A 22,780-nucleotide genomic window follows, 5' to 3' on the forward strand; every position below is an offset into this window, starting at 1 on the left:
TTTTTTTTCTCTTAATTAATTGGCCTCTCAGAGTTGGTAAGACAACTCCCACCTGTTTATGCTCTCTGTATGTGTGTATATATATCTCCTCATTATATGTTCCATTCTATATGCATCCGAAGAAGTGGGCTGTAGTCCACGAAAGCTTATGCTCTAATAAATTTGTTAGTCTCTAAGGTGCCACAAGTACTCCTGTTCTTCTTTTTGCGGATACAGACTAACACGGCTGTTACTCTGAAACTTGCCAGCTCCCCAGAGCTCCTGCTTCTGTCCCTCCCATCCCACTGGCCAGGACCCGGCCCCTCCCCGTCCCACTCTGGGCTCCCTGGCAGGTACCTGCTGCCCTGAGCCCTCCCCACTCCCCAGTCTCTGCAGCCACTTGCTCCTCCAACCCCCCAGAACTTCTGCCACCTCAACCCTACCCACTGCCCATCCTCCAACCTGCACCTGCCCCTGCTCACCCTGGGAGATTCCTGGGGCAGGGGGCAGGATATGATGATCTGATTCCCCTTCCCCTCTGGAGGCTTGCGGGGGTGGCCAGCTGGCCATATTTCTTTAGAGGGCTTCTAAGGGGCACAAGTGTCAAAAGGGGAGGGGCCCCTCTCGTTCTCTGGGCCTGCAGCCGGCTCCCACTCTTAGCCAGCTGAGCAGTAGAAACTCACCCCCATGAAGGCTGGGGCTCCCCTCTCTGGGCAGCCAGTAGGGGCACGTCCCTGTCATTGAGAAAAAGCTTTCACCAGGGACCAGCGTCAGCCCCCTCCCACTGCGCATAGGGGTCAATTGGGGGGAAGTCCCCTCCCCTCTGGGACTAGGGAGGTAAAGTTACAGAATTCCTCCTCCTCCTCTCCACTCCATCTTGTCGGGTCTGGCTGAGTCCTTCTGCCCCCTCCCACTTTACCCCACAGCCCTGGGGGTAAGTGTGACCCTTCTGCCTCCCCACCCCCAACCTGGGGTAGCAGTGCACTGTTACCTGGAGGCATTTCAATGCCCCCCTGGCAACTGGCATCTGCTTGGTATTGGCCTCATTGCTCAGCCTTCAGCAGCCCACCCCCCAGGCAGTGCTGTGCATGTCCAGACACACTGGGGGGAGGGGGAGAGCGGAGAAGCCAGAGGACAGGCTGCAGCCCAGGGCTTCGTCCTCGTCAAGAATCTCAGGACTTTTGGGGGATCTGACTCATGAGTTTTAGCTGGTGGGGCTGGCGATCCTGTCGTATCCCTACCCCCCTGCACCTCCAACGCCCCCCCCACCCCCGGGTGTCTATGAATAACTGCAGCTCCCTGAGTCATTCCACGGGGGCTCTCAATGAGCCTGGGCTGCCTCAACCCCCCACCCCCAGCACCGACTCCCAAAGCCCCAGCCCTTCAGTCAGCGGGGCCTGGGGCCAGAGTGACACTCGGTGCCTGCCCCCGCCCCTGCCTGGGCCTGTTTCCTCCTGCCCCTGGGGGTCTCTCTCCCCCTCCCCTGTGACGCGCTGTGCCTCGCCAGGTGAAGCTGGCCTTCTCGCAGGACCAGGCCCTGCCGGGCTCAGAGCTCCAGCTGCGGGTGCAGGCTGCCCCCGGGTCCCTGTGCGCCGTCCGCGCCGTGGATCAGAGCGTGCTGCTCATGAAGCCCGAGGCCGAGCTCAGTGACGACATGGTGAGTCCAGAGCAGCTCAGCCGCTCACCCGGCCCCTCCCGACAAGTCACCCTCCCTTGCAGGGAGGGGTGATGCACGGCCACTGGGGGACACCCCTCAAGGCCACCTCTCCCCGGTCTGAGGGCTGCTCCCATGGCACTTATTAGCCCCTAAACTCTGGGGGATCCCCGCTTGCCTTGCCTGTTCTCCCATCAGCCCTTGCAGTGCCCCCCTCCCGGAACCCCCTCTCCCCGGCTCTGGCTGGGAACATGGAGCTCGGAGCTGAGATAATGGCCGGGGTAACCGGAGCTCGCTCTCCAGGGCAGAGTGGTCCCCAGGGGTGGGGGCAGGAGAATTCCCTGCCCCTCATGCACAGCAGGTTCTCCCAGGGCGTTGGGAGCCATGGGTCCCTCTCCTAGGGCTGGGGGAGGGGGGAGGTGCAGGGACAGACGCCCATATGGGGAATGGGGATGGGGGATGGGCAGGGTGCGGGGAGGTTTCCAGGCTAGAGATGAGGCTGGGGCGAGAGCGGAGGTTTCTGGGGTGATGTGTTAGTGCGAGGAGGGGCAGGAGCTGTCTCTGGGGTATCTCGTATCTTGGTTTCATGGCTGATGTTGTCTGTGTTTGTCTTTAGGTCTATAAACTGCTCCCCTATATTCCCCAAGGAGGCTATCCCGATGCAGTGCGAGAGCCTGAGTCATGTTATCGTGGGGACCCAGGTGTTGCGGATTGTGGGGGAGTTAGGGCCCTGCACCCCTCTTCCCGAGATTCACTGCGACTCTCAACCAGCCAGTAAAGCAGAAGGTTTATTTAAGGACAGGAACACAGTCTCAAGCAGAGCGTGTAGGTACGACCAGACCCCCTCAATTAGGTCCCTCTGGGAGGTTCAGGGAGCTTAGACCCCAGCTTGGGGTTCCCTGCGTTGCACCACCCAGCCCAAACCGAAACTAAACTCCCAGCCCCTCCCGCTGCTCCTCTCCTTTGTTCAGTCTCCCGGGCAGAAGGTGTTAATTCTCCCCACCCCCGTTCCTGGCTCAGGTTACAGCTCAGGTAGCTTCCTTCAAGGGAAGTCCCACATCCCCACTGCAACCCCCCTGCAACATTCCCAGGTCAAATCTGCCCTGCTCCCAGCTCCGTCACACCAGGTAGCTCCAGTGCGGTTCCATTTCTTCACTGTCGCATTGGCAGGTGGATGTGTCGCAGAGGGACTAGCAGCCGGACTCCCGCACTGCCTAATGCCTACAGCCTGTTTAAGGTAGGGTTGGGCCTGGCCAGGCCTCACACTCCTCTGTAGCCTGAAAGGACTAAACTGGCTCCGATGTGCCCAGAGCTGCTGGCATCCAGGGGCGAATCCCACCAAATGGTCCGGCCTGTTCTAATGAATCCCCAGGGATGCTCCTAGCAAACTCAGGCCTGGGATACACCTCCCCAGCCACCTTCAGACACGGCCCAGGCCCTGGGACAGATCCCCGGGGTATCCAGGGAGCAAGAATGCCCCATCCCACCTGTGATGGAGCAGGGAGCAGGGCTGGGGCAGATTTGACCTGGGAATGTTGCAGGGGAGTTACAGTGGGGATGAGAAGGAAGCTACCTGAGCTGTAACCTGAGCCAAGAGGGGGGTTGGGAGAAGTGACACCTTCTCCCCGGGAGACTGAACAAAGGAGAGGACGAGCAGAGGGGAGAGGGGAGAATGCTGCTGAAGCGTTTTTTTAGTTTTCAGTTTGGGCTGGGTGGTGCAACGCAGGGAACCCCAAGCTGGGGTCTAAGCTCCCTGAATCCCCCAGAAGGACTTGATTGAGGGGTCCTGGTTGTATCTACAAGCTCTGCTGTAGACTGTGTTCCTGTTGTCCAATAAACCTTCCATTTTACTGGCTGGCTAATCCACGGTGAATCCCAGGAAGAGGGGTGTAGGGCCCTGACTCCCTGACACTCCATAACACCACCCCACTCCTGGGCACAGGGATATTACATGTGGGGCTGGCAGCGCTACCTCCACTTACAGTTCTCTGGCACTTCCCGTTCGAAGTTTTCAGTTCATGTAACTTTGTCAGACTGAAACGTTTGGGGCTGATATTTCCCCAGCCAGGGGTCGGCCTCAGGCTGAACTTTCTGAGGCGTTTCAGCTAACACAGCTCAGCAGTTGCTCAGAAGGGGAGGTGGGGAAATACTCGGTTTTCCCATGATAAAATGAAGCTGTTTAATTGAGAAGCTCCCTGCCTCGGAGCAGAGACTTGACCCTTGGCTGGGAGGTCGCCCTGGGGTCAGGGAGGTGCCCTTTGCCTTCCCCATGACATGCAGGCCCCATTCGGCTGAATGGAAAGCCCCTGGGAATCTGCCATTCCCACATGCCCAGCAGAGGCTTGGAGTTTGGCAGCATTATCCTGTGAGGAATCCCTCTGCACTGAGTCTGCTCCATCCCCTCCTATGTGCCAACCGGCCTGCGCACGCCTTCGCCACAGAGCGACTGAGTCTGCTCCAGCCCGGGCCACAGGGGCAGAGCAGGATTTTCCTGAAATGGCTCCTCCCGGCCAGCAGGACCTGCGGTGGCACTGGGTGTGGGAACGGAGCTCCCGGAGACGGTGCCTCTGGTACCTCCAGTGCTCCTTTGCCCGTCCCAGGCAGCCTGGAGGAGGAGGAAGCCACCTGAGTGAATGTGCAGAGGGGGCAAGGAGGGGGTGGGAGGATGGATGAGGAGGGGGTGGGGGTGATGGCATCTTGCCCCGCCAGAGGGAGGGATGGACCATGTCCTCCCAAAGCCCTCAGGGGCTGGGAGTCAGGAGACCGGGGCTCTGTCCCAACTGGGGGCTGCTCTGAGTGATGGCAGCCACCCCAGGGCCTGGGAGCCCAGTCAGACAGCCATAGTGGAATGGGCCAGGACCCGCCCTCCCCCTGCCAGCGCCCATATAGTGAGCGTGCTGCCCATGGCACCCAGCACCGCGCGCACCGCAGCATCTAGGGGCTGCCCAGTGGCCAAGTCACTCCCCAGAACTGTCCCCCAGGCGGGCGGGGGCGTTGGGTTCTGGGCACCAGGGGACCAGACAGATGCTGCCGTGGGGGGAGCTCGGGGAGTGCGGCCGGCCCCATGGGCAGGTGCTGCACATTGCAGGGGGGCAGCAGCTGTGCTCGAGCGGAGGTTGAGTGTCGCTGGCTGTTTAAAGAGGAGTGTCTGAGTGCTCTGACATCCACAGCCTGGCCTGAGATGTGCTGTGCCTCATGGCAGTGCAGGGTGGGGCTAGTGGGCCACATGCGGGGTCATAAAACATAAAATGGGTTTACACGACCGCCCGGTTCTCATCATGCTGTTTGCCCTGATTTGGGGGGGGGGCGACCTGAACGAAGGCCCCAGAGAGTGGGAGGCGCATGTGCAGCCAGGCTGGGGCTCTGTGAAGCCAGCGGGTTTGCAGGCAGTCTGGTGTCACAGTGACCGAGGGGCGCCAGGGGACGTGCTGTGGCCCGTGGATCGCCGGGGTGCCCCCGGGCTGTGAGTTCAGGCCCCACCCGGGGCAGGTTTCCGAGGCTGCAAGTTGCGCCCGTTGCTTCCACTCTGCAGCAGCTCCGTTTGGAAGTTTTGCCCGAGACCGAAATCTGGGGTTGAGGGCGACGTTTTCAAGGGCTGTAAGAGCCACGAGCAGATGCTGCTGTTCCTGCAGGGGGTTGCCAAGGAAATAAGCATGGAGCAGAGGGAAGGGCAAAGCCTCCAGCCCCCGGTTAGGAGAATCCAAGTAGGCTCCTCAGCGCTGGACTGAGGCAGACTGGACCCTTCGAGGTTCACATGCCCCTCTCGTCCTGTCGCAGGTACAGCTCTGTGTGATGGGATCCCCGGGTACACCCTGGAACTGGGATACTGCTGTGCCCCCTTCACTCTCCAGCCTGGGCTGTCTCTCACAGTGCTTTGCTAGTAACAAGCAGCAAACCCCTCCAGGCGCTGTGATCACTCAGCACAACAGCATGTGGAGCCCCCGCACCCAGCTAGATTGCGTGAATGCTCCCAGAGCCGCATACGAATCACACAGAGAAAGGCACCAGCCAATCTCCCAAGCCCCCCGCCTTGCACCCCGGAACTGTACCATCTTACTCTGGTCAGAAGCCTGGCCAGTGTAAATTTATTACCCAGTCCACCCCTCCCTCGATGTGGAGAGGACACACACCAGCCTTTATAACCTCAGCTGAGATTTCCCAAGACTTCAACCAAAACACCCTGTTTTCTGTAAAATATAACACAGATTTATTAACTACAGAAAGATAGTGATTAAGTGATTATAAGCGGTGGGCACAAAAGGTCAGAGATCGTTACCAAAGAAAATAAAAGGTAAGTGCACAGTCTAGATCTTAAACCTTATTACACTAGGCAGTATTTGGATCAAGCAGTTTTCTCACCCCACTAGAGGTTACAGTTCTTAACACACAGGCTTCCCCTTTTAAGCCTGGGACCAGTCTCCTCAGCTGAAGTCTTTGTCCTCCCAGTGTTCTTGTTGCTTCCAGCGTAGGTGGGGGAGGAGAAAGGCCAAAGTATGATGTCACCGTCCCCTATTTTAGCATCTCCTGATGCTTTTTCCTGTCTTCCTTTTCACCCAGGATGCGGCTTTGAAAATTCTCACCAACACCATCACCAAGAAGCCCTGTGAACATGTACACTTTTTAACACGTCATGCTGTCCTAGCCTCGCCTGTCTGGTGGGGCCCCGCATTGTCCTCACCAGGTCAGTGGACTGGGCACTTCCATCCCTCCTGATCAGCAATTCCAAATGCGCTCTCTGCCCTCTAAGGGGAGACGGCCCTGTGGGCTCATAGATCGGGCCTGGGACCTGGGTTCTGATCCTGGGGGGGGTTCTCCATTGTTCTCAATGGGGCCAGGGTGGTAGGGTTGCTCCAGTGTTCTCAGTGGGAGCTGGCCACACGTGATTGTCTGACCCTTCCAATTCAGCTCTGCTCCTCCCCCTTCGGCTGGAGGGTCTTTGAGGCAGGGCCTGCAGCTGCCTGTGGAGGGACAGTACCCAACCTCCTGCGGGCACCACCCCAATACACATGCTAATCACACTGTGCCAAGTGGTGGTGACCGCGGCATCGCCCAGCTCCTTGCCTGTCTCTCTGTGACTCCAGCCCAGAGACACTCGCTTCACACGGAGACCAATGGCTTTTCTAGCACCAGCCCCACACGCTGCCCTGGGATCTGAGAGTCAAGCTAGGTGTTATGGAGGTGATCACATGGGGTCCTGCAATGCCCACTTGTGCTCGGTGGTTGCGGTAGAAACGCATTGAGCCTCCCTAGGCCTCCATGTCCCAGATGCTCAGTGAGGCTAATGATGTGACCTCCCTGGCTAGCGGCTCTTTGTGAAGGGCTCTGGGAGTGCAACGTACCCTTAACCTTGCTCGAGGCAGAGCTGGGACTGAGCTCAGGACTCTCTGTCTCCTGCCCACGTGCTGAGTCCACCAGCGTGTGCTGCATGTAGGACACCCCCAGCCCAACCCCCTCCAGCCCCACCCCTGCCAACAGGGGTCAGTTCTCAGAGCTCCTGGGGCCACGTGCAGCCCCTGAAATGTCCCCAAACATCGAGACTTTGCAGGTGCAAACACATGTGAATCATCGTCTGGATTTGCCCGCAAACCAGCGTGGGGCTCCGTCAACCCCCCTTTGTATCTTTTCTTGGCATGATCCCTGGGGCAGAAAGTATGGATAGTGCAGCAGAGACCCCAGTGAGCGATGGCCTGCTAGTGCCAGGAGCCTGCACCCAGACGGAGCCAGCGCCACGTGCGTACTTCACAGAGACGTGGCTGTGGGACCTGGTGCCTGTGGGGTGAGTGGGGAGCTGTCACAGACTGTCCCTGCGGAGCGGCCTCCAGGCCAGACCCTCGAAAGCAGCAGCTCCCAGAGGCAGCGCACTGGCTGGGGGAGGGCTGGCTGCCCGTGCGGGGCTGGTTCCTGCGCCCTGTTGCCAGCGGAGAGGGGCCCAGCACAGCAACAGGGAATAACAAGCCCCCAGGGCTGTGGGATTCATCTCTTTACAGATGTAACGAACCCACAGAGCGGGGGAGAGGGCTGGGAGCCCGGGCAGCACCGTGACCCTGCGTCTCGCTAGCAGAGCAGGGTTCACGCCAGCCCCTCCCCAGGCATTCCCTGGATCCCATCGAGTCGACAGAGGGTTTATCATCCTGACCCCATTGCTCTTCGTGGTGTTTTCATTCCCACACAGTGCCCAGGAGTTCCAATGCTGAGAACATGGGAGGGGTTTGAATCCCCGGGAGGGGGGCATGGAGGGGGGCACATGGGGTAGAAGTGGGAGGGGCAGGGGATTCCGAGCAGGGTGGCGGAGGAGGGGACGAGAGGGGGGCACTGACAGCTCTTCCCCTCTCTGCTGTCTGAGATTGGCCTGTTTCTGTGCCACCAGCCCAGGGCCCCAGCCCAACAGAGGGTCGGGCAGGGATGTCTCCGGTGGCCGGGCTCGTCGGCGCTTCCCAGGGGGCGTCCGCGTGTCTGATGCTCTGTTTGTGTCTGTCCCGGCCCAGTGAGGGGGGCTCCAAGGACGTCCCAGTCTCGGTGCCCGACACCATCACGGAGTGGAAAGCTGGGATGTTCTGCACGGCGGAGGTGGGCTTTGGGCTCTCGCCCACGGCCACCTTCACGGCCTTCAAACCCTTCTTTGTGGAGCTGGCCTGGCCATACTCTGTGATCCGGGGAGAGGCCTTCACCCTAAAGGCCACTGTCTTCAACTACCTGCGGCAGTGCATCAAGGTGAGCGCCGCCCGGGGCTGACCTGGGGCTGGTGAGCTGGGCAGTGGCGCAGTCCGTGGCTGTGACCCTGTGACCACTGGGGTCAGCACATCGCGGTGAGGGGGCCTGAGCCCCAGAGGGGCCACGTCTCGGCTGGAGCTGGCGCGTGTGAGTGCGTCCCCCACAGCCCTAAGGGAGCTCTCATGTTGGCCCCACAGGTGCGAGTGACGCTGGCCGAGTCTGCGCAGTTCCAAGCGCAGGCGGCCGAGGACGGCGCCTACACCAGCTGCCTCTGTGCAGACGAAGGGAAAACCTTCCAGTGGGAGGTGACGGCGAGCAGCCTGGGTGAGGGGTGCTGGGGGCTCTGTGCCGGAGGGGAGGGGCAAGGAAGGGGTGGGGGGCTCTGCACAGTGGGGGGGCAGAGAAGCGGTGCTGGAGCCTTTGCACTAGGGAAGCAGGTAGGGGTCTTTGAAGGCTCTGCATGGAGGGACAAACGGGTAAGGGGCATTGGAGGCTCTGTGTTGGGAGTGAGGAGGAGGGCGCAGAACAGGGTCGCTGAGGGTTCGGTGCCGAGGGGAAGCAGAAGGGACGGGAAGAGCTGCGGGGAGGGGAGGCGAGGACACCCCAGCAGAAAATCCCCTTTCACGTTAACCCCTCTGCCAGGTGGAGCTGGCAGCAACAAGGGTCAGGTTCAATATCTGGGGCTTCCCCTTAGCAGCACAGAGCCAGCTTGGCCCCACTCACTGGCAATGCCTCCACTGCTGCTGTCTGCAGCTGGCTCCCAGCTGCCGCTGTCTCTCTGCCGCTGAGCCACTGCGCCATAGCAGGGCACAATCCAGACTAATGAGCAGCTCTGTCACCCCTGACCTGCCCCCTTGGGTGCCCTCAGTAGCTCCCACCTGGGCTGCTCACACCCAGCCCCAGCGTGCAAGCCGCACCCTGAGCGTCGGTGTGTGACTGCAGCCTGCCTGCCACTCCCGGGTTACACTCTGGCTCTCGCCAGCCTGGGTTATACTGCAGGGTGACCCCAACATCCCCCAGTCCCAGATCTTCCTCCAGAACGGTCTGTCCTGTCTCCCCTGCCCTCTCCTGGCAATACAAGTTACATTGCGGCCGACATTCCTTTACGAGAATACCATGCACTCGTCCTGTCACCCCACATGGAGTTGCCCAGACACTTGGATTTAAACACACTGGATTAGATAAAACAATCAAACATGTTCATGAACCACAAAGAGAGATTTTAAGTGAGTGCAAGGAATGGGGCATAACAGTCAGAAATGGTTACAAGACAAATAAAGAGAAGACGTTTACTATTACCTGCCTTAACAAACCACATCTGACTCAAGCACAGTTTGCCCCCGCTCGCTTCCAGCAGTCTCACTGACCGAGCCCTGTAGGTCAGGACCCCTCTGCCGTCCCGCTGGTCGCTGCTGCTTCCTGCTGCGATGTCACGTTCTCAGGTTCCCCTCCTGAACGCGGCTGTCAGTGATTTCAGCAGGGAGGGGGGCAGGTTCTGGGTGGCCATTCGCTGTTCCCACACAAGGGCTAAGGCAGAAAAACCCATTACTCTCCACTCATCACTTCCCTCCGTCCTTCCCTTCCCCCCTTTCCTTCTCTCTCTTTTCTCCCCCATTCTCTTGCTCTCCATTTCCTCTGCTTTTCTCTGTCTTTTTCACCACCCACCCCCTCCCTCTTCCACTGTTCTCCCCTCTCAGACCCGGGCTCCTCTCTGCCTCGGGCAGGGGCGTTGGGCTATCTAATGGGGCTATCACCTTGCTTTGCAGGGGAGGTGAACTTCACCGTCAGCACCGAGGCTCTGCACACCAAGGAGCTGTGCGGCACAGAGCTGGCTGTGGTACCGGCCCAGGGGCGAGTGCACACAGTGATAAAGCCCCTGCTGGTCCAGGTCAGTGTCTGGTCGGGGCTCTGGGCAGAGCGGAGGGAGATCCGGGGCCTGGGTCTCACCCCCTGGTAGCCGTGGCCCGAGTCTGCACTTGTGATTGTTCTTTGTCCTGCCACAGAAAATAATACCCCAGCACGTCCGCGTCCCAGACCCCGACCTGCACTGCCCCGTCACACGGCCCCATCCCAGCGAGATCAGGGAGCTGGCGGGAGAGTCCTGGGGCAGACAGAGATGGGGTTAGCCCCCAGGGATTTGGCTGAGTGTGACACACGGGAGGGCTCGAAGGGGTGGAGGGAACTAGCAGAGGGACGCTCTGCACTGTAGAGGAGGAAGCCGTGAGATCTGCTGGGCTGGGAACAGTCTCCCCGGGGAAGGGACGGGAGCCCCATCACTGGGGCGCTGAGAGCTGGATGTGCCCTAGCCCCACAGCACGGGCTGTAGGGGATGATCCTGCCCTGGCTAGGGGCACNCCTCCCCTGTGACGCGTTGTGCCTCGCCAGGTGAAGCTGGCCTTCTCGCAGGACCGGGCCCTGCCGGGCTCAGAGCTCCAGCTGCGGGTGCAGGCTGCCCCCGGGTCCCTGTGCGCCGTCCGCGCCGTGGATCAGAGCGTGCTGCTCATGAAGCCCGAGGCCGAGCTCAGTGTCGACATGGTGAGTCCAGAGCCGGTCGCCCGGCCCTCCCCCGACGAGTCCTCCCCCCTCGCAGGGAGGGGCAATGCACGGCCGCTGGGGGACACCCCTCGAGGCCACCTCTCCCAGTCTGAGGGTTGCTCCTATGGCACTTGACAGCCCCTAACTCTGGGGGGTCCCATCTGCTTTGCCTGTTCTCCCATCAGCCCTTGCAGTGCCCCCCTCCAGATACCCCCTCCCCCCAGCTCTGGCTGGGAACATGGAGCTCAGAGCTGAGATAATGGCCGGGGTAACCAGAGCTCACTCTCCAGGGCAGAGCTGGTCCCCAGGGGCAGGGGCAGGAGATTTCCCTGCTTCCATGTACAGCAGGGGACATCTGGCCAGGTGCATTGTGGGAGTTGTCCCTGCCCGAGTGGATATGGAATTGTACTCGACCCGTCGCTGGAGCCTGCCGTCCAGGGGCTCAAGGGCTCTGCACACGGCGAGTGGAGCCTCCCAAGCCCCGTGGGGCAGCAGGAGACGGGACTCGATGGGCCAGGGGCTGAGTCACGTGTCTCTGTGAGCCATGGTCCCAGGGCCAGCCCCCGATGCGACCCCTCTCTGATCCGGACAGAGTGAGGGAGGGCGCTAAGAGCCATTCGCTGCCCCAAGGCCTGCCCTCCCCCCCCCCCCCCAGGTTCTCCCAGGGCATTGGGAGCTGCGGGTCCCTCTCCTAGGGCTGTGGGGGGAGATGCAAGGACAGATGCCCACGTGGGGGATGGGGCGGGGTGCTGGGCAGGGTGGGGGAGGTGTCCAGGCTAGAGATGAGGCTGGGGCGAGAGCGGAGGTTTGTGGGGTGATGTGTTAGTGGGAGGAGGGGCAGGAGCTGGCTCTGGGGTAGCTCGTGTCTTGGTTTCATGGCTGATGTTGTCTGTGTTTGTCTTTAGGTCTATAACCTGCTCCCCAATTTTCCCAGAGGAGACTATCCCGAAGCAGTGCAAGAGCCTGAGTCATGTTATGAACCGCCCCGGGTTATAACTCATCACTGCCGCGCCTTAGGTCCCAGGTACAGGTGTTGCAGAGGGCTTAGGAGCTGGACTCCCCCTCAGACTGACACCTACAGCCTGTTTAAGGTAGGGTTGGGCCTGGCCAGGCCTCACACTCCTCTGTAGCCTGAAAGGACTAAACTGGCTCCGATGTGCCCAGAGCTGCTGGCATCCAGGGGTGAATCCCACCAAATGGTCCGGCCTGTTCCAATGAATCCCCAGGGATGCTCCTAGCAAACTCAGGCCTGGGATACACCTCCCCAGCCACCTTCAGACACGGCCCAGGCCCTGGGACAGATCCCCGACGTATCCAGGGAGCAGGAACGCCCCATCCCGCCCCACTCCTGGGCACAGGGATATTACATGCGGGGCTGGCAGCGCCACCTTCAGTTACAGTTCTCTGGCACTTCCCTTTAGAAGTTTTCAGTTCTTGTAACTTTGTCAGACTGAAATGGTTGGGGCTGAAATTTCTCCTGCCAGGGGTCGGCCTCAGGCTGAACTTTCTGAGGCGTTTCAGCTAACACAGCTCAGCAGTTGCTCAGAAGGGGAGGTGGGGAAAATACTCGGTTTTCCCATGATAAAATGAAGCTGTTTAATTGAGAAGCTCCCTGCCTCAGAGCAGAGACTTGACCCTAGGCCAGGAGGTCGCCCTGGGGTGAGGGAGGTGCCCTTTGTCTTTCCCATGACATGCAGCCTCCAGCTGGCTGAATGGGAAGCCCCTGGGAATGGCAGGTCCCACATGCCCAGCAGAGGCTTGGAGTTTGGCAGCATTATTCTGCGAGGAATCCCTCTGCACTGCGCCTGCTCCATCCCCTCCTACGTGCCGACCGGCCTGTGCGTGCCTTCGCCACAGAGCGACTGAGCCTGCTTCAGCCCAGGCCACAGGGGCAGAGCAGGATTTTCCTGAAATGGCTCCTCCTGGCCAGCAGGACCTGCGGTGGCACCAGATGTGGGAACGGAGCTCGCGGAGACGGTGCCTCTCGTGCTCCCAGTGCTACCCTGCCGGTCCCAGGCAGCCTGGAGGAGGAGGAAGCCACCTGAGTGAATGTGCAGAGGGAGCAAGGAGGGGGTGGGGGGATGGGTTCGGAGGGGACAAGGAGGGGGTTGGGGGATGGGTGAGGAGGGGGTAGGGTGATGGCATCTTGCCCCGCCAGAGGGAGGGATGGACGACGGCCTCCCAAAACTCTCAGGGGCTGGGAGTCAGGAGACCGGGGCTCTGGCCCAGCTGGGGCTGCTCTGAGTGATGGCAGCCTCCCCAGGGCCTGGGAGCCCAGTCAGACGGCCATAGTGGAATGGGCCAGGACCCGCCCTCCCACCGCCAGCAGAACCGTACAGTGAGCGTGCTGCCCATGGCACCCAGCACCGCGCGCACCGCGGCATCTAGGGGCTGCCCAGTGGCCAAGTCACTCTCCTGAACTGTTCCCCAGGCGGGCGGGGGCGTTGGGTTCTGGGCACCAGGGGACCAGACAGATGCTGCCACGGGGGGAGCTCGGGGAGTGCGGCCGGCCCCATGGGCGGGTGCTGCACATTGCTGGGGGGAGGCAGCTGTGCTCGAGCGGAAGTTGAGTGTCGCTGGCTGTTTAAAGAGGAGTGTCTGAGTGTTCTGACATCCACAGCCTGACCTGAGATGTGCTGTGCTTCATGGCAGTGCAGGGTGGGGCTAGTGGGCCACATGTGGGGTCATTTGAGTGGGGGGCCCAAGATACAGCCCCCCTCATAAAACGGGTTTACACGACTGCCCGGTTCTCATCATGCTGTTTGCCCGCACTTGGGGCTCCAGCTCAGGTTCTGATTCTTCTGAACTGATCTCAGGTGTTTAGGATTTACCCCAGCTTGTGCCCCCCCCTCAGCTGAGATTTCCCAAGACTTCAACCAAAACACCCTGTTTTCTGTAAAATATAACACAGATTTTTTAACTACAGAAAGGTAGTGATTAAGTGATTATAAGCGGTGGGCACAAAAGGTCAGAGATAGCTACCAAAGAAAATAAAAGGTAAGTGCACAGTCTAGATCTTAAACCTTATTACACTAGGCAGTATTTGGATCAAGCAGTTTTCTCACCCCACTAGAGGTTACAGTTCTTAAAACGGGCTTCCCCTTTTAAGCCTGGGACCAGTCTCCTCAGTTGAAGTCTTTGTCCTCCCAGTGTTCTTGTTGCTTCCAACGTAGGTGGGGGAGGAGAAACGCGAAAGTATGATGCCACAGTCCCCTATTTTAGCAGCTCCTGATGCTTTTTCCTCTGTCTTCCTTCTCACCCAGGATGTGGCTTTGAAAATTCTCACCAACACCAAGAAGCCCTGTGAACATGGAGACCTTTTAATACGTCATGTTGTCCTAGCCTCGCCTGTCTGGCGTGGCCCCGGATTGTCTTCACTAGGTCAGTGGACTGGGCACTTCCAACCCTCTTGATCAGCAATACCAAATGCCCTCTCTGCCCTTTGAGCGGAGACGGCCCTGTGGGCTCGTAGATCGGGCCTGGGACCTGGGTTCTGATCCTGGGTGGGGATTCTCCAGTGTTCTCAGTGGGAGCTGGGCACACGTGATCATCTGACCCTTCCAATTCAGCTCTGCTCCTCCCCCTTCGGCTGGAGGCTCTTTGAGACAGGGCCTGCAGCTGCCTGTGGAGGGACAGTACCCGACCTCCTGCGGGCACCACTCCAATACACATGCTAATCACACTGTGCCAAGTGGTGGTGACTGTGGCATCACCCGGCTCCTTGCCTGTCTCTCAGTGACTCCAGCCCAGATACACTCGCTTCACACGGAGACCAATGGCTTTTCTAGCTCCTGCCCCATGTGTGACGAACTGGGACTGTTCTTAATGTGGCCTTTGAATGCTGAGTGGGGAGTGTTGGCCTGGAAAGACAGGGGAGTGTGGCTGGGACGGTCTGCATGGGGGGATGGGAGACTGGCCTTGAGGGAGGATACCTGAGCATGTAATGTGAAAACCCAGGAAGGGGTTAGAGGCCAGGTGACACCTTTGCCCGGGAAACTGAACAAAGGTGAGGAAGGAGACGCTGTGTGAGGGAGAGTTTTCAGGAGCTGGCTGGTAATGGAGGGAGCCCAGACGGGGCTCTGCCCCACCCCAATGGGCCTGTGGTGTCACTGGGACTCCAAGATGGACCTAACTGAGGGGGTCCTGTTGTATGTACCTGCAAGACCTGTCTTGGACTGTGTTCCTGTAGTCTAAATAAACCTTCTGCTTTACTGGTTGGCTGAGAGTCATGGTGAATTGCAGGAAGCCGGGGGTGCCGGGCCTTGTGTCCCCCCACACTCCGTGACACCACGCGCTGCCCTGGGATCTGAGAGTCAAGCTCGATGTTATGGAGGCGATCACATGAGGTCCTGCAATGCCCACTCATATTCGGTGGTTGCGGTAGAAACGCACTGAACCTCTCTAGGCCTCCATGTCCCAGCTGCTCAGTGGGCTAATGATTTGACCTGCCTGGCTAGCGGCTCTTTGTGCAGGGCTCTGGGAGTGCAACGTACCCTTAACGCTGCTCTGAGCAGAGCTGGGACTGAGCTCAGGACTCCCTGGCTCCTGCCCATGTGCTGAGTCCACCAGTGTGTGCTGCACGTAGGATACCCCCAGCCCGACCCCCTCCAGCCCCAGCCCTGCCAGCAGGGGTCAGTTCTCAGAGCTCCCGGGGGCCACGTGCAGCCCCCGAAGTGTCCCCAAACATCGAGACTTTGCAGGTGCAAACACACGTGAATCATTGTCTGGATTTGCCCCCAAATCAGGGTGGGGCTCCCTCAACCCCCCTTTGTATCTTTTCTTGGCATGATCCTGGGGCAGCAAGTGTGGATATTGCAGCAGCGACCCCAGTGAGCAATACCCAGCCCGTGCCAGAAGCCTGCACCCAGGAGGAGCCAGCGCCACGTGCGTACTTCACAAAGACGTGGCTGTGGGACCTGGTGCCTGTGGGGTGAGTGAGGAGCTGTCACAGACCATCCCTGCGGAGCAGCCTCCAGGCCAGACCCTCGAAAGCAGCAGCTCCCAGAGGTGGCACAGTGGTGGGGGAGGGCTTGCTGCCCGCGTGGGGCTGGTTCCTGCGCCCTGTTGCCAGCGGAGAGGAACCCAGCACAGCAATGGGGAATAACAAGCCCCCAGGGCTGTGAGATTAGTCTCTTTACAGATGTAACGAACCCGCAGAGCGGGGGAGAGGGCTGGGAGCCCAGGCAGCACCGTGACCCTGCGTCTCGCCAGCAGAGCAGGGTTCACGCCAGCCCCTCCCCAGGCATTCCCTGGATCCCATCGAGTCGACAGAGGGTTTATCATCCTGACCCCATTGCTCTTCGTGGTGTTTTCATTCCCACACAGTGCCCAGGAGTTCCAATGCTGAGAACATGGGAGGGGTTTGAATCCCCGGGAGGGGGGCATGGAGGGGGGCACATGGGGTAGAAGTGGGAGGGGCAGGGGATTCCGAGCAGGGTGGCGGAGGAGGGGACGAGAGTGGGGGCACTGACAGCTCTTCCCCTCTCTGCTGTCTGAGATTGGCCTGTTTCTGTGCCACCAGCCCAGGGCCCCAGCCCAACAGAGGGTCGGGCAGGGATGTCTCCGGTGGCCAGGCTCGTGGGCGCTTCCCAGGGGGCGTCCGTGTGTCTGACGCTCTGTTTGTGTCCGTCCCGGCCCAGTGAGGGGGGCTCCAAGGACGTCCCAGTCTCGGTGCCCGACACCATCACAGAGTGGAAAGCTGGGATGTTCTGCACGGCGGAAGTGGGCTTTGGCCTCTCGCCCACGGCCACCTTCACGGCCTTCAAACCCTTCTTTGTGGAGCTGGCCTTGCCGTACTCCGTGATCCGGGGAGAGGCCTTCACCCTAAAGGCCACCGTCTTCAACTACCTGCGGCAGTGCATCAAGGTGAGCGCCGCCCGGGGCTGAGCTGCTGGGGCCGGTGACCTGGGGCTGGGGAGCTGGGCAGCGGCGCAGGCCGGCGAGCGGCACCGGCAGTCAGTGACTGTGATCCTGTGACCACTGGGGTCAGCACATCGCGGTGAGGGGGCCTGAGCCCCAGAGGTGTCACGTCTCGGCTGGAGCTGCGCGTGTGAGCGCGTCCCCCACAGCCCTAAGGGGGATCTGGTGTTGGCCCCACAGGTGCGAGTGACGCTGGCGGAGTCTGCGCAGTTCCAGGTGCAGGCAGGCGAGGACGGCGCCTACACCAGCTGCCTCTGTGCAGACGAAGGGAAAACCTTCCAGTGAGAGGTGACAGCGAGCAGCCTGGGTAAGGGGCGCTGGGGGCTCTGTGCCAGAGGGGAGGGGCAGGGAAGTGGTGGGGGGCTCTGCACAATGGGGGGGCAGAGAAGGGGTGCTGGAGCCTTCACACTAGAGAGGCAGGTAGGGGCCTTTGAAGGCTCTGGTGGGGGACAGACGGGTAAGGGGCATTGGAGGCTCTGTGCTGGGAGTGAGGAGGGCGCAGAACAGGGTCGCTCAGGGCTTGGTGTTACATTGAGTTGCCCAGACACTTCCATTTAAACACACTGGATTAGATAAAACAATCAAACATGTTCATTAACCACAAAGAGAGAGATTTTAAGTGAGTGCAAGGAATGGGGCATAACAGTCAGAAATGGTTATAAGACAAATAAAGAGAAGACGTTTACTATTACCTGGCTTAACAAACTATATCAGATTCAAGCACAGTTTCTCCCCGCTCACTTCCAGCAGTCTCACTGACCGAGCCCTGTGGGTCAGGACCCCTCTGCCGTCCCGCTGGTCGCTGCTGCGATGTCACGTTCTGAGGTTCCCCCCCGAACGCAGCTGTCAGTGATTTCAGCGGGGAGAGGGCAGGTTCTGGGTGGCCATTCGCTGTTCCCACACAAGGGCTAAGGCAGAAAAACCCATTACACTCCACTCATCACTTCCCCCCGTCCTTCCCTTCCCCCCTTTCCTTCTCTCTCTTTTCTCCCCCATTCTCTCGCTCTCCATTTCCTCTGCTTTGCTCTCCCTTCTTCACCACCCTCCCCCTCCCACTATTCTCCCGTCCTCGGACCCAGGCTCCTCTCTGCCTCTGGCAGGGGCGTTGGGCTATCTAACGGGGGCGTCTCCCACCTTGCTCTACAGGGGAGGTGAACGTCACTGTCAGCACCGAGGCTTTGCGCACCGAGGAGCTGTGCGGCACAGAGGTGGCCATGGTGCCGGCCCAGGGCCGAGTGCACACTGTGATAAAGCCCCTGCTGGTCCAGGTCAGTGTCTGTTCAGGGCCTCTGGGCAGAGCGGAGGGAGATCCGGTGCCTGGGTGAGACCCTGGTGGCCGTGGGATGAGTCTGCACTTGTGATTGTTCTTTGTCCTGCCGCAGAAAATAATACCCCAGCACCGTGCCGTCCGCGTCCCAGACCCCAACCTGCACTGCCCCGTCACACGGCCCCGTCCCAGCGAGATCAGGGAGCTGGCGGGAGAGTCCTGGGGCAGACAGAGACGGGGGTTAGCCCCAAGGGGGGTGGCTGAGTGTCACACACGGGAGGGCTCGAGGGGGCGGAGGGAACTAGCAGAGGGACGCTCTGCACTGTAGAGGAGGAAGCCGTGAGATCTGCTGGGCTGGGAACAGTCTCCCCGGGGAAGGGACGGGAGCCCTATCACTGGGGTGCTGAGAGCTGGGTTTGCCCGAGCCCCACAGCACGGGCTGTAGGGGATGATCCCTGTCAGGCTGTGACGTGCACGGTCCCTTCTCCTGACCTTCTGTCTGATGCTCCTTCCCCACAGCCGGGGGGGATCCTGGAGGAGAAGGTGCACAGCTCCCTGCTCTGCCAGGAAGGTAGGATCCCAGCGCCTGTGCAGGGCTCAGTGGGTGTCACTAATGTGGGGAGTCTCTTGGCTGCGGCACATCAGTGATGGTTTGGCTGCTGGATGGCCCAGCTAGGGGCACAGGAGGGGCGAGGCTGGACCAGACCAGGGGGCATCCAGGCCAATGTCCTACCTGGGACAGGGTCCAGGCCCAGCTGCCCGGGGAAGATGCACCCACCGGCAGCTCCCCACCCCAGCTCACCTCCGCTCCGCCTAGCCTCCTCCCCTGAGTGCTCTGCCGCTGGTCCGCTTCTCCCACCTCCCAGGCTTGATGCAAAACAGCTGTTTTGTGTGGCAAGCCTGCGAGGGGGGGAGGAGGGGAAATGCGGCGCGCCTGGGGGAGGAGGCGGGGTGGGGATTTGGGGAAGGGGTTGCAATGGGGGTAGAGAAGGGGTGGAGTTGGGGCGGGGCCGGGGGGGCGTGAGCTCCCACCGGTGCCAGGTGAAGTCGGCGCCTATGACTGGGCCTCTGTTGTGCCAGCTCCTCTCCCCTGCTGCCTGGCCCCCGTGTGTACGATGCTCCCTGCAGAGCTCGTCACACCATCTCCCTGGGGCCAGGAGAGGGACCGAGTCGCACAGGCAGGACCCTCTGCTGAGAACCCCCAGCCCTCGCCCTCAAGGGCACGTGTGTGCCATGGTGGGGGGAGGTTGGGGTTGAGAGAGGGGCTGTGACTGGGCGAGAACCCCGAATGGTGAGGAATGGAGGGATCTGATTGGCTGGAGGCAGAGGCAGCTGCCCAATGGGCCTTTAAGGATGTGTCTTTGCCTTTGTGTCACGCAGCATCTGAAGAAATCTCCTTACAGCTGCCTGCGAACGTCCTGGCAGGGTCCGAGCGGGCCCACGTGACTGTTCTGGGTAAGGAATTCCCATGCCCCATTCCTGCCAGGGCACAGTGCCCTTCGCCAGCCAGCCCGACTGTGGCCCAGTGCTCTGATCAGAGAGGCCGGGGCATCACGGATGGAAAATACCAATGAGGTCTAGTGGGTGTCTGGGGCCGGCGCAGGACTAGTCCCTGCAGTATGTGCTCCAGGGCCTCGTCCCCAGTGAGGGCAATAGACTCCTACGGTGATGCCATGAAGCTGTGCCAGAGCATTGGCGTCTTGGCCATTCATCACCACGTATCCACGTAACCCCACCAGGCCTGAATTGAACTGGGGGCTCTGGGCCCCCGCGTGCCAGGGCTCCACTGACGTGGTGTTAGGGACGGGGCAGCTGTTGTGCAGCCTGGTAATTCTCTGCTCCCCTGACTCCCTTGGTGCCAGGAGACATAATGGGCACGGCTCTGCAGAACATAGACCGCCTGCTGGCCATGCCCTATGGCGATGGAGAGGAGAACATGGTCCGGTTCGCTCACAACATCTACATCCAGCAGTACCTGGAGAAGACCGGGCAGCTGAGCCCGGAGATCAGGGACAAGGCCAAGGGTTTCCTCCAGAGCGGTGAGTGTCCTCCCGCCCCTGCGCCCCCGAGGGCAAGGCGGGGCCATGCGAGAGCCCTGTCCATGCCACCTCTGGGGCCCGGGCTACGGGGGTGAGGGAATTAGATCCTTGCCCTTTCCTCTCTGGGGCACCAGTCCCGAGGCCCAGACTCAGGGTTCAGGGAATGGGAGAGGAGCCCTTTCCCCGCTAGGGGGTGCTGGTTGGGATCCAGCCCCAGGTTGGGGCGCTGGTGCATTTTGGGGGATCAGGGCCCTATTCAGCCTTAACTCCATCCCCCTATTCAAATCGACCCCTGGAATCTCTGAGTCTCAGTGTCATGGGAAAGGGAGGGCTAGCGGGCCCAACGGTGCGCAGGCTGGGGGTGGATTCTAGCCCCTGGGGGTGAGCGGATCCAGGACTCGCTGTCTCTCTCCCATCCCCGCAGGCTACCAGGACGAGCTGCTCTATAAGCACAACGACGGCTCTTACAGCGCCTCTAGGAAGAGAAACGCCACGGGCAACACCTGGTGAGGGGCCGCACGGCACGGGCGAGTCAGGGCTCTGGGTGGGCAGGGCCTACCGGGCTGCAGCCTGACCCCCAGCCCCACTGCTACTCCAGTCCTGCTCCCCATACAGCTCTGCCCCTCGTACTCACTCCAAATCCCCCCATTCCCATCCTGGGCTCCCCTGACAGCTCTGCTCACCCCCACAATGCTGACCCCCAGCCCCATCCCCCACGCACCTCCCTCCTGGCCCGCAGCATCTCCTGCAGAGTGTCCCTCTCACGGGGTCTCTCCCTGCCCAGGCTGACGGCCTTCGTTCTCAAGTCCTTCAGACAGGCCAGACCCTACATCTCCATCGACGAGAAGCACCTAGAGGACGCCCTAAGGTGGCTACAGCGCCGCCAGCGGAAGACCGGCTGCTTCCGCAGTGTGGGGAAGCTGTTGAACAACGCCCGGCAGGTGGGAGGCTGGGCTGATGGGAAGGGGTAGGAGGGGACAAGCTGGGGAAGGGGGTGGCCCCCCATGGCAGCTGGTTGTTGTCACCCGTTTTGGTTTGGGGGATTTCCCTGGATTTTTAGCAATGGCAGAATGGCTGGAACGGCCGGGGCAGCGGGTTATTGCACCGAACGAGGGAGCAGCCCTGGCCCAGCCCCCCCTGGCTCCTGCACAGCCCGGTCTCCCTGCGGACACTGAGCAGACCCCGCACTCATTGCCTGGCACGGAGAGCCTGAGGGGCAGGGCCCAGCCCAGCCCTGAAGTCATGTGACTCCCACAACTCTCCATGCGGCTCAGTCAGAAGGGCGGTCGCGGTGCATCATGGGAGATGTAGTCCGAAGGAGCCAAGTCCATGGGGGAATGGGGGCATGAAGCCGGTGCAGCTGAATGTTGAACCGGTTTGCAGTGGAAGGTTTAGATTCAGGTCGCCAACCCGAGAGGCTGCGATTTGGGCCCCGCCGACCCACAGCAGAATGTTGCGTTTCCATTTTCCCAACGGAAATTGAAAGGTTTCAGCAAAAGTAACGTTTTCCCTCCAAGTTTTGGTTTTGTGGAAACTGCATCATCTGTCGAGAAATCATTTCAGCAGGAAATTCCCACCCAGCGCAAGTCACAGCCCAATTCCTGCCACTGCCGTGGAGTTTGCAGGGAGCTGGTACTGTACGGGAGGGGCTGGGTCTGTACTCAGCCGTTTGGGAGCTAGGAGGAGACAAATCTTAGGCAAAGTCCAGATTCCCGCACGGGGGGACTATTTAATGAGCAGGAACTTGCCCAGTGAGGGGCGAATCCCTCAGCCTCTGCAGAAACGGCCCCTGGTCTTCACAGGAAATCTGGCAAATGTCAGTTCAAACCAACTTCCCAGCCTCTGGTTCCAGGGGGGCTCAGGTAGGGTTTTATGCTGGGAGTCCAATGCAGCCATGGCTATGGAGCCGCTACCACCTCTCCTGAAGTAGCCTGTGGAACTCACTGCCACCGTGTGGCCTCCCTGGCTGCTACGACTGGGGGCAGCTGCTCGGGACCCAGATGGGCCTGACAGGTCCCAGCAGGAGGCGGGACCCAAACCCAGCCACTCGGAGCGCTGGAGCCAGTTCTTTTCTGGCCTAATGGGCCTGTCCTGGGCAGCGGCTCACCTGCTCCTGGCAATGTGCCCCGCAGCTCGGTCTGAGCCGGCTCCCGGTGTCTCTCTCCCCGTCAGGGCGGCGTGGTGGACGAGCTCTCTCTCTCGGCTTACATCACGGTGGTGCTGCTGGAGCTGGGGCAGCCGCTCACGGTGAGGCCAAGCCCGGCTGTCCCAGGGGAAGGACCGGCAGGATTCGGGGGGGTCAGGGTGCGATNGTCGGGGGGGTTGGTACCAAGTCGTGGGTCAGGGTGCTGTGGGGGGCAGTGGAGGGGCGGGTTGGTGCGGGGAGGGGACGTTGACAGGTCACTGGGGGGTTGGTACGAAGGCGGGGGTCAGGGAGTTGTGGGGTGCAGCGGGGAGGCGGGTTGGTGGGGGGAGGGGACGTTGACAGGTCACTGGGGGGTTGGTACGAAGGCAGGGGTCAGGGAGTTGTGGGGCGCAGCGGGGAGGTGGGTTGGTGGGGGGAGGGGAAGTTGACAGGTCGGAGGGGGTTGGTACCAAGGCAGGGGTCAGGGTGCTGTGGGGAGTTGGGCTGGGGTCAGGGTCGGAGGAAGATTCAGCAGGTTGGGGAGGGGTTGG

The 22,780-nt window shown here is 60.7% G+C and overlaps 2 protein-coding genes across 10 annotated transcripts in view; one reads left to right on the forward strand and one right to left on the reverse strand.

The window, feature by feature from the left end:
- LOC117869139 (alpha-2-macroglobulin-like protein 1) overlaps positions 1-22,780 on the reverse strand; it is a 777,004-nt gene that overhangs the window by 147,380 nt on the left and 606,844 nt on the right. The gene's annotated exons all lie outside the window — the stretch shown is intronic.
- Positions 10,714-22,780, forward strand: part of LOC117869140 (alpha-2-macroglobulin-like protein 1) — a 582,774-nt gene continuing 570,707 nt past the window's right edge. For all 3 annotated transcript variants that reach the window (XM_034755678.1, XM_034755679.1, XM_034755680.1), the window contains exon 1: positions 10,714-10,879. In XM_034755678.1, the coding sequence (XP_034611569.1) occupies positions 10,847-10,879 (33 nt within the window). In that variant the 5' untranslated portion in view covers positions 10,714-10,846. The remainder of the gene's footprint in view (positions 10,880-22,780) is intronic.

Source organism: Trachemys scripta, chromosome 23 (assembly GCF_013100865.1).
Source record: "Trachemys scripta elegans isolate TJP31775 chromosome 23, CAS_Tse_1.0, whole genome shotgun sequence".
In the NCBI taxonomy this organism is placed as follows: Eukaryota; Metazoa; Chordata; order Testudines; family Emydidae; genus Trachemys; species Trachemys scripta.